Genomic DNA, 11350 nt, shown 5'->3' with positions numbered 1-11350 from the left:
GAGAAAAAGAGTATAAAAGCTTTAAAACTCAATAAATTCATAAATAAATAATTATCATAACTCTTTATCGATCATAAATACCTTATACTTAAAATCTCGTTATTTCGGCTATTAGAAACTCAGGTATAACTGTCCAAATCTCCTACTCTGACTATCAAAAAATCAATTTTTAAAATTTGAATTTAATTGTCAAAATCTATTTTATTTTTTCAAAAGACTCAAAATTAATATAAATTTTGACTTAAAAATTAAATTTTTGATAATTATTAGTTTCTTGTTTCTTCTGCACATTTCACACCTTGTCAAACTCGCTTTCACACCTTGTCGAACTCGCTCCGAGTTTAAAAACAAAGCCTTGGATAACTTTCCTAGTTAAAGCAATGAATCTCGGTGAATCCACGCTATGCTTTGCCCTGACAATCGCCATTATCAAATTCTCTCATTTTCTGTTCCGCTTTATTCGCTCTCTCAATATGTCGTCCTCTTCTTCCTCTACTTCACCAACCGGCGATGCTGTAACTCTCCGTCGAAACCGTATTCTCTCAAGCAAGCTCTACTTCGACGTCCCTCTCTCAAAGGTGACCCTACTTCTACATTCAATACATGCCTTTTTGCCCTTTGTTTTTTTTTTTTAAATTTCCGTTGAATTTGATTACTGAGTTAGATATTTTATCAAACAGGTTCCGCTAATTTACTCGTCAGCTTATGATATCTCGTTTCTTGGCATAGAGAAGCTGTAAGAGCTTATGTACTCTTCTTTTTTTGGGGGTTTATTTTGTATTTGTTGCTTTTTGGTTTTGGTTTCTGATTGAAAATTTGAGATGGAAGTAATTAATCTTGAAATCCTTCGAACTCGGATTGAATATATTTTTGCTATTGAAAGTGACTGTCACATCATTTGAATACTCCGTATGACTGTATGTCGTAGTGTTAATTATCATCAACAAATCATATTTGAAATTTTCACCATAAATTTAAATTTTGTGAATTTCTGACTTTCTGTTGTGGGGGGCAATTTGAGTCGATATTTTTGAGTTTATTTGTCCTATATGCATCATTAATGTAGGCATCCATTTGATTCATCCAAATGGGGACGTGTGTGCCGATTTCTCATAGTGGAGGGTGTGCTGGACAAAAATGGTATTGTTGAACCTCTGGAAGCTTCAAAGGATGATCTCCTTGTGGTAGTTTCTATATCTATTGAATTCTTTTACCCTTTCTTTCTAACTTTTGGATGTATTGCATGTATTATGTTTGGAGAACTGATCAATCAATAGATGAAGGTATAATTTTCTACTCAAATTATGTAAATTGCATTAATTATCCTTCAGCCTGCACTGTACTACCTTGGTGGTCATTATTAGTAATTTCTAAAGAACACTGGAAAATGAATGGCACAGATAAAGAAACATCACTGATTTGCTGTTGACTTGTTCTAGTGAGATGAGTGTAAGAGTGTGCAACTTTTTTATGAATAGAACTAATTGATTATCTTTACCAGGTTCATTCAGAGTCATACTTGAGTAGTCTAAAGAGCAGTTCAAATGTTGCCATGATAATTGAGGTGAGGTGTAATTCTCCCTTTTTTCTGAAGTCTGATTTCTTCTGTATGATTACTTCCTTCGACTTTCTTCTCAATCTGTGTTAAACGCTATTTGTTGTCACTTTTTTGAACATTTTAGTAGTGGTCAATTTTATCACTTGTCCATATCTCTGGATCTCTTAAATGAATCCAAGCAAATGCTCTGAAAGAGATTTTGGTTTGGTATAATGTCATGGCCATGGTTCCAATATGAGTTATGGTTTCTTGAGATGTCCATATCCTTCTGATAAGGTTTAGTATTTATTGTGTATAATGCCATAATTTCCATATAGTATTTCTTGAGATGTCCATATCCTTCTGATGTCCATATAGGCTTTAATTGAGTTGAGTTTAATATTCAATTGCAATTTGCACACTGATTCAGGAAAATATAAAACACAGGTTCCTCCCGTTGCACTATTTCCTAATTGTCTTGTGCAGCAGAAGGTTCTTTTCCCATTTCGCAAACAGGTGTAGTCATCATTTGTCTGCTGCCTTATCATTAATTTTTAGTTTATAGGGATATTCTGATTGTTTTATACTGCAGGTAGGAGGAACCATCTTGGCAGCTAAACTTGCGAAAGAGCAAGGATGGGCCATCAATGTTGGAGGAGGGTTCCATCACTGTTCTAGTGAAAAAGGAGGCGGTTTTTGTGCTTATGCAGACATTTCTCTTTGCATACATTATGCCTTTGTGCGGTTGAATGTATCAAGGTAATGAATGCAGATCAGATGAAATAGATGCTGTTTTTGATGTATTGTGCTGATGTCATAGCCTCAGTTCACAATTATCTTTCATGAATGGAATTCTGTACTCATCATATGCAACAACTTTTCAGGGTGATGATAATTGACCTTGATGCGCATCAAGGAAATGGCCATGAAATGGATTTTTCCAATGACAGTATGGTCACTTGTTTTTCCTCGTGGTGCTTGGGTTTGACTTCTTTTCTTTTTTTTTTTTTTTAACTGATAGCTTTGGACATTTTTAATGGAAGGCCGAGTCTATATTCTGGATATGTATAACCCTGGAATATATCCATTTGTAAGTTGCATGGACTCAAACTTGTGTGCTGGTTCTTTTTTTTTCTTGTCTTTTCATCACTTCTCTGATTTTGTTTTAGTATTATAGTTGTTATCTGGTAACAAATTATGCTTACTGCTGTATGATTATTGCTTACTTCTGTATGATTGTTCTTTAACAGGATTATGAGGCAAGGAGATATATTGATCAGAAAGTTGAAGTAGTGGTAAGCCATCAGTATTTTCTTGGTAAAAATGAATTGTAGGTTTTTTACCTTGTCCCAATATAATGTGTTCTTTGTTCCTGATTTTGAACAGAGCGGGACCACAACAAATGAGTACTTGAGGAAATTAGATGAAGCACTTGAGGTACACAGTATACGTGCTCTTCACTTCAGTGCGCTTAGCTGGATTGTTTCATCGCAATTGAAAAAATAAGCTTTTGAATGTGCTTTGACAAGGAAATCTTGTTGATAAGGGAACTTATGTACTATATATTGTCATATTTTCTGATACTTTATATGCCTTATTTAGAAGATTGCAGGGCTTCTGGGATTACATCTTTTTGTTGTTTTCATCTGTCATCCTTGTACTGCCTGGAACATCTCTCTCTCTCTCCCTCTCTCCAATTATTTTTCTACACAATTTACAATTAACAACTTACAACAGGCTTGAAAGATCTGCAACACCTAAAAATGTTCCTTTTCAGCCTAGTTAATTTTGGTGCAGCGGCACATGTTGTCTCTACTCCATTGTTTTTAGTATGCATTTTTATACTTCATGATCTCAAACATTAACTTCCTATATACCTGGAGTCACTGTTATCAGGCGCGCCTCAGGTGCAAGGCGCGCCTCAGGTGCAAGGCGCACCAGGCGCCTCGGGACAGCCAAGGTGCACCACCTCACTGAGGCGCAGCGAGGCACGAGGCGCATCAAGGCGCGCCCCAATGAGGCAAGGCGCTAGGCTGCTAGGATTTTTTTTCTTTTTTTAAGTTTGTCCAGCAGCCAGCAGCCAGTAAAAGAGAAAAAAAAATAAGAGGAAAAGAAGAAGAAGAAGAAGAAGAAGAAGAAGAAGAGGAGTGAAGGGAGAGATCAAACAAACCTGGCATGTATTTTTTCTTATTATTTTCTTATTCTTCTTCTTCTTCTTCTCCTCTCGCTCTCCTCTGCTCTCTTTCCCTGTGCTGCATTTTTTTCTCTCTGTTTCAGTGTTTCCTTTTTTTTTTTTTGCTGCCAATGCCATGCTTTCTCTCTCTCTCTCTCTCTCCCTTTCCTGTACTGGGTATTCTTTTTCTGCTTCTCTTTTTTTTTTCTTTTTTTTTTTGGGACTGCCATGCTCTCTCTCTCTCTCTCTCTCTCCTGCAGTGTTCCTGCACTGTTTCTGCACTGCACTTTCTTTTTCTGCATTTTTTTTTTGGCTGCCATGCTCTGTCTCTCTCTTTTCTGCACTGTTTCTGCATACACTTTTTTCTTCTGCATCTTTTTTTTTTGGCTGCCCATGCTCTCTCTGTTCTGATTTCTGCACTGTTACAGCAGCTGCAATTTTTCATTTTTTTCTTTTCATGCTCTCTCCTTCTTCACTTCTTCACTTCTTGAAGACGAGGAAGAAAATGATGATGATGAAGATGTTGATTTCGAAGATGAGTATGAGGAGGATAATGAAGATGATAAAAAAGATGAAGAAAATGAAGAGGATTTTGATATTTCTATTGATGTGGATTTAACATTTAGTAGTTTACTAGTTTATTAAACTTTAATTTTTAGTAGTTTATTAGTGTTTTTAACTTTTAGTAGTTTATTTTTATCTCTTTTGGATTATAAACTAATTATTACTTGCATATTTATTAGTTATTATTATATAGTTTTATGTTATTTGAGGTGTGATAGCATAATTATAATTTTTTTTTTTATTTTTGCGCCTTGGCTCTCTCGGGCGCACTTGCACCTTGAGCCTTGCGCCTAGGCTCCAAGACACCTTGGCGCCTTGGTGCGCCTTGAGCCTTTGATAACTATGCCTGGAGTCTATTCTCACATTTGCTCTTAATTTTTGTTATTTTATGTTTAAATCTGCTAACTGATACATTTGGTGTCTGGAACAGATGGCCATCTATTCTTATAAAGTAATTTTTCTTCATAATTATCTTTATGTGAAATTAATGGTTTTTGAATATTAGCTTGCTGGCCAAAAGTTTGATCCTGAGTTGGTGGTCTACAATGCTGGCACTGATATCCTAGATGGAGATCCACTAGGCAGGCTGAAGGTACTATAACCTTAGTTTCTGTTTCTATGGAAAACAATAGTTTGATCTCAAAATTACCTAAATTTTTTTTTAATCATTTACTAGTGTTGAACCTATGACCTTAGAAAGACATTTTGCATGATCAACTTACAGTTGCTGAGCTCTCTGACATTTTCTAATTGAGTGAATCTACCTTGATCGAGATGCATTTTCATGAGAAACAACAGAAATTTAGACATCTTTTCCCCCCTTCTGATACCTGTGGAAAAGAAAAAATAAAATAAAATAAAATAAGTCTTCATATAGTAGTGCTTGAATTATTTGGATGAATATTCAGAAAGTCTCAACTCTCAAGACATATGATGTATATTAGCTTTACTTATAATTTGCACAGGGTTCATTTTAGTCAGAATTGATGAAATGCTCAAATCTATAGGTGTCAGAAACCAAAATGTTTAGTGCTTAGTGACCTATCTCTATCAAATAAAAGGTTAGAAACAATCTCTTGGAATGCTTAAAAACTTAAAATTTTTATGATGGTACTGATTGAATAAATTGAATGATTTACATTTCCCTCTGTTATTAATAAAATCTTCTTTATCAGAAAAAGTAAAGAAAACAAAAGAAACCAAGAACCATGATCAGATGTGATGGAAAATTATTATCAATTCTTCCTCAACTATTATAAAGGATGTTTAGCAATGATAAGAAATTTATATTGTGTGTTTATGCTTGACCGGTGCAGATCAGTCCTGATGGAATAACTGCCAGAGACGAGAAGGTTTTCATGTTTGCCCGTGAAAGGAATGCTCCTCTTGTCATGCTGACATCAGGTCCTGTGATATTTCTAAGAATCTTCAAATTAGTGCTCCAGCTTCAATACTCAAAAGTTGCGTCTGCTTTTACTTGTGCTCACCTAATTCCTCAGCCAAGTCCATTGAGAGAAAAATGGCTCATTACAAAGAATCATCTTTTGATCTTCATGCTTCATTTGTTAGTGCTTGTCAATTTTGCAGACCATGTCTCAGGCTCCCTAATCACTTTGCTTCACTCACTGAGACGCATCCTCTTAATTAATTCTAACTAATTCATTTATAGGACTTGAAAAAAAAAAATCTACAGGAAAACTGCAAATTGCTCAAATTTGCATTAAGATTAATGTCCATGGAAATGTCTTTTATTATTGGATAGATAAAACCTGAAACTGTGCAGATGCATGGCACCTGGATTTATCCAGATTGACAAGCATTTTCTGTGTGTGTGTGGCATATTGAATTGGCAATGAACTAGGGTCTTTCATGCTTTCCTCAATTCTAGAGGAAAACTGCAAATTGCTCAAATTGCATGAAGATTAATGTCCATGGAAATGTCTTTCATTTTTGGATGGATAACACCTGAAACTGTGCAGATGAATGGCACCTGGATTTATCCAAATTGACAAGCATCTTCTGTGTGTATTGCACAATGAATTGGCAATGAACTACGTTTTTTCATGCATCCATTGATCCTAGAGGACAAGAAAGTGACGTTTCATGTTGTGACCTATTGCATTAGTTTTGCGGCTATGAATAGGAAAGTAACGTGTCTTCTTTTATATGTTGTCTTAGTTTAGATGAAGAAAATCAAAGGAAAAATACCAAAGTAAATTCAAACATATTACGGATTTTGTTGGATATCTTTGATCCATATGGGACATTCAAGATTGAAGTGATAATATCTTAGATCTTGTTGGATAATTTTGTGCAGTTTGATAATTTTTTTTCTTGTTTCAGGTGGTTATACGAAGACCAGTGCTAGAGTTATTGCAGATTCAATAGTAAACCTCTCAAAAAAGTGCTTGATTGATTTTCACCGTTCCAGGTGAAAATTTAACAGCTGTGTTGATTCTCTCTTTCTGTGATATACATATGACAAAACCTCGTTTGTTCACAACTATTCAGATTATTAAGATTGTATATAAGCAAATAATGAGGAAAATTTGTAAAGCAAAGAACGATGTATTTACAAAGATCATTATATAATGTAGGGATAATTACTCATGCCTGTAACCTACACTATGGTTTATACTTTTACAAAATTAGCACTTTTAGTCTTATATTATCATTTTTTGAAAATACAAGATCTTCAAGGTCTGTAGAGTTTTAGAAAATAACATTCGGGTTTGAATGCAACTAAGGTTATGTTCAATAATATTAACTGTTTTAGTAGCAATTAGTTGTTTTAGTGGCCGTCAGCTATTTTATCAGTAGTTAACTGTAATTTGTTGGCTGTTAGTATTAAGTTGCTTATATTGTAATTTAAAATTAAAATGTTTAATAAAAATAATTATTTGATTAATTATTAAATATAAAAATAGTTGTATTATTCTTATTGACTTTAATCCAAATATTTTCTCAATTTTTAAAAGGTAGGCTGAACTAAACGTTAAATGCTATCTTAAAAGGTGTTGCCGAATGGGGCTTAAAGTTTAAATTTCATAGACTAAACTATAATATAATTTATAATGTTGGGGACTAAATTATAGTAAAAAAAATTTCTTATTTTTATAGTCGAAATTGGACCAATTAAATTTAGACTTGAGATGGTTAACTGGTTCGCAATTCTGAACCGGCTCGAGACCACCATTTCTAGAGATTGGGCTTGGTCCGCCCTTTAACGAATCGTGAATCACATCGGATCGAAATTGGTGGTTCGGCCTAGCAGTCTAATTTAATTCGATTTAAAAAAAAAGGGCATGACTTGAATTGCATAAGCTACGTGGTGCATGTAAAAGAGGCCTCAGCTAGTTTTCTGCGTGTTTCGCTTGTAGCAGCAACGGTCTCATGATCATTATTGTTGATTTTTTGAAAAATTTAAAAATTGCTATTTTAGTAAACTTTTATTTTTATTTTTTAAAATGAATTATAAATGACTATTTTACGAATTGTAGCTATAGATGGGAAGTATTTTTGGAAAAGAAAAAAAATAAAAATTTTCTTTAAATGTCAAGTGGAAATTTTCTTAATTTCTCCTATATTCTCAAAGCTCTCAATTATATTCTTTCATTCTTTTAAAAAAAAAAACAATTTTCATTATTTTTTTTCTCTAAATATCTGATTTATTTATTTTTTCAACTAATATTTTATATAATTTTCTATTTTTCCCAACTAATTGTTTAATTTCCTTATATTTCATCTTTATTTTCTTTACAAATAAAACATATCAAATAAAGGTTTTTCAATGCGTTCAAAGAGTTACAAGTGCAAAGGAAAAATGGTAAAACTCAATTTCCTTTGATCATAATTTTCAACTCATGGGAATTGTCACACTCGATGAATTGTTCGATACTTAATTATCATTCACTTATCCAAGCCAATTTTAATGTCAGGAAAGTCAACGATGAATCTCCAACACAAATAGAACAGAGGGTAAATCCATAAAATTCTACATATTCAAGGTGCATTATATTAAACTTTATCTACAAATTGAAGCAAGTAAAATGCAATCACTATGGCTAAATATTTAAATTTAAGAGAAAAAAAAACAATGGGTATGTGATGTTTAATTTGCATTTGCAACACAAGCATTCGTTTAAATTAGAGATCAACATCACAAAAACTCAAATGAGCTAATTTGAGTCTTCACATTCTATTCAAGTTTTCATCTATTTTGTCCAACCACTAACGAAGAACTTGAAAATTTAGCATCCATTGAGAAAAAATTGCAATTCCAAATTACTTTAAACTTACAATTTTAAAAGAGTTTGCTAGAAATAATTTAGAATAAACAATTATAAAATTATTTTTTAAAAGGAAGAAAAAAATTTACAATATTTATTGGGAGGGTTGGAATAATATTTCTATTTGTTTTGATATAAGGAGTTCCCATTGCTTTTGGATTGAATATAATTGTGCATGTAAAAAATAATTTTAGCATTTAGAGTTTTAATAATAAGCGCCGCATAAAATAATAACGTTAGGTTGATTAAAAAATATATATTAAATGAATAAAATTTGATACTTTGACAAATTTTTGGTCATTGCTCACAATACAATGAAAAATTAAAGCTTAAGTAATATAAATGTGTGTGAATGTATGTTAAAAGATGGACAAGCTAATTGCTTTCAATGAATGTGCACAAATGACTACTTGTAATCAAATAGCAAATCAACTTTAAATAAACTAAGCACTATCTTTCAATGACAACTCAATATATATTGGCAACACAATCAAGCTCAATTTCAATACATCATAGCAAAATTCCAACACATTACAAGATATAGCAAGTAAATGAAGCACTAAAATTAAAATTTCTAAATCATTAAGGCAAATACATATAATACTATCGTATAACTTATTTAGCCATCAATCCTCAACTATCTTCTCAATTGAATGTTTAATCATCCGTGAGGGTAACAAATATTTATGAATAATAGAAAAAACTAAGGGATATAGGTAATTTTTTTGAAATTGATATATATATATATATGATGGAAAGAAAATATAAATTTCATTTTTCTATTTTATGCAAAATTACAAAAAGAAGTATTTGCGGCCTTTGTTTCAACAGTTGCAGTTGAACAAACATTTAGTACATATGAAAAATTAAATGAGATTCGATCTAATTTGCATAGGCACATGCATGCATGGAGGATTAGATTAAATACAATTAAGACTACCAATAATGACTTCACAAGTTAAGTGTTAGAACTATGGATTGAAGAGCTAGAAAGCGTTAGGAATCGGTAAGCTAAAGTTATGAGGGTCATTAGATGTGAAATTGGAGAGAACAATTATAGATATAGTAGTATTCTGAATTGGTTAAATGTAACTATTATAGTCAACTAAAGTTAAATGTATTAAGATTAGAGAACAAATACTTTCAGAATTGTGTAGTGGCATTTTATCAATTGAATAATACAAATATTCTTTTCTCTCTTCTCAATTCTCTCCCCCTTTTCTCCTCGAAACTTTTCTTCTTTTGTTCTTTTCTCTTCTTTGCTACTCTTCTTCGTCTATTTACTCATCATTCTTTCATTTTCTTGAGAGTGTTGGTCAAGTATAGGGGTGACAATTCAGGTCGGCGGGTCGTATTCGTGATCTCCATTTTTGTCCTTTAATCCACATGCTACCCCATACTACCTCAAGGAGGAGATCTGCGAGGATGCTACTTCCCAATATCCACTCAATTAGCCAAAACTTAAGATACTAGATACCACCACCTGTTATTCTATTCACAAAACTTTCATCCACTATGTCACACCTTACTCCTCTGTAAGGCATAACATGATCCCGTAGAATACCTAAAGAATTACCGAACTTCACCTACTGATAACTCATTAAGTACCCTACAAAGGATTTTAAATCAATTTTCTTACTTTTGTTAAGTGGTGAGCATTGTCTAATAGGCATTTAAAACATTTAGTTAAAATTAAAACTAGTTAATATTTTTGGTCCATTTTAGTTTTCCGCAAATTCTATAAAAATTTTGTGAGTTTCTCTGTATTTTGAGAAAACCGTTCTTCAAATACCTGTAAAAAGTACTTCTAAAAGTTTTTCTCAACTACTACTTCGGTTTCACAATCAAACTCAATCAATTTCATAATCATTTCAATAAATTTCTCAAGTCAAAATTCAATAGTCCTCAATGTATAGTCAATCAATTTCATACATTCATATATATATATTTTTTTAAGATAAACAATTTATGTATTCATCATACAAAAATTTACATTAAGAAAATCCAAACTAAAATTTATTACAAATTTTATACAGATTTTGTACAAGCTGCTCAAAACCCATCTTCACATGTCCATACATTTCTGTGCATTACATACATCAAAATAATATTTACGATCAGGGTATAAACTATACCCGATAGCTTCAAAGCAGAACGATCCTCAATCCTCAGCAGCTCAGTCTGCTGCTCCTCTAGTCTCTGTATTACTAGGACTCAGTGGTACACAACATACTAAAATAATCTTTATGCAAAACTTAAATCATATTTATTCAAAAATTTGACTAAACATGAGCATTAAACACAAAACATAAATTATGAGATTTTAATGCAAACCAGGTTCATTTCAAAGTATCAAAACACATTTCATAAAACCCACAGTTAGATCATGCCATTCGAAACAAATAGAATCTCAATAGCCAGAGGCTAAAGAGAAATCACATCACAAGGCTAGCTAGCTCAAATATATGGATATCCATTCACATCCTCTTCTACTGGCACACCTCAACACTTCTCCAGAGAAGGAATCAAAATTTGAAACTAATTACCCCCACTAGTCGTGCTAGTGAGGTGTTCAAATATATGGTCATGACACTGTGGTTTCAAAACTTATCTTAACTATTTGCTAAACATTGTCATTTCAATATATATAATAACTTTCAACAATTTAAATCAAAACATCATAAGAATGTCATAATCCAATATTTCACATTATTCAAAACAGTATGCAAAAGATGATTACAAAACGTATACGTTGTGCACAAACCTCAAACGAGTCGTCCCTTAGCC

General features: G+C 32.6%; 1 protein-coding gene across 4 annotated transcripts; it reads left to right on the top strand.

Annotated features, from left to right (window-relative positions):
- Positions 1-288: 288 nt before the first annotated feature.
- LOC110631763 (histone deacetylase 2) lies at positions 289-6884 on the top strand. 4 transcript variants are annotated; one of them, XM_058145825.1, is made up of 13 exons: positions 291-578; positions 681-736; positions 1067-1184; positions 1502-1564; positions 1985-2053; positions 2130-2296; positions 2422-2486; positions 2581-2627; positions 2788-2832; positions 2924-2974; positions 4780-4866; positions 5591-5678; positions 6618-6884. In XM_058145825.1, the coding sequence occupies exons 1-13, from the start codon at positions 381-383 to the stop codon at positions 6707-6709; spliced, it is 1146 nt and encodes a 381-aa protein (XP_058001808.1). In that variant the 5' UTR covers positions 291-380; the 3' UTR covers positions 6710-6884. The 4 variants fall into 4 exon arrangements, with proteins under 4 accessions (XP_058001806.1, XP_058001807.1, XP_058001808.1 ...); XM_058145823.1 differs by having other exon boundaries at positions 289-578; positions 5591-6884; XM_058145824.1 differs by lacking the exons at positions 2924-2974; positions 6618-6884 and having other exon boundaries at positions 289-578; positions 5591-6611.
- The last annotated feature ends 4466 nt before the right edge of the window (positions 6885-11350 follow it).

Source organism: Hevea brasiliensis, chromosome 4, assembly GCF_030052815.1.
Source record: "Hevea brasiliensis isolate MT/VB/25A 57/8 chromosome 4, ASM3005281v1, whole genome shotgun sequence".
Classification (NCBI taxonomy): domain Eukaryota; kingdom Viridiplantae; phylum Streptophyta; class Magnoliopsida; order Malpighiales; family Euphorbiaceae; genus Hevea; species Hevea brasiliensis.
The sequence above is the reverse complement of the archived record's forward strand: the minus strand, read 5'-3'. Positions and strand labels throughout refer to the sequence as shown.

Excerpts from the sequence above, each read along its gene's own strand:
- LOC110631763 (XM_058145823.1), top strand. The coding sequence starts at position 381 with ATGAATCTCGGTGAATCCACGCTATGCTTTGCCCTGACAATCGCCATT. Across the intron at positions 1,185-1,501 it reads CAAAGGATGATCTCCTTGTG|GTTCATTCAGAGTCATACTT; the intron begins GTAGTTTCTATA and ends TATCTTTACCAG. Across the intron at positions 4,867-5,590 it reads ATCCACTAGGCAGGCTGAAG|ATCAGTCCTGATGGAATAAC; the intron begins GTACTATAACCT and ends TGACCGGTGCAG.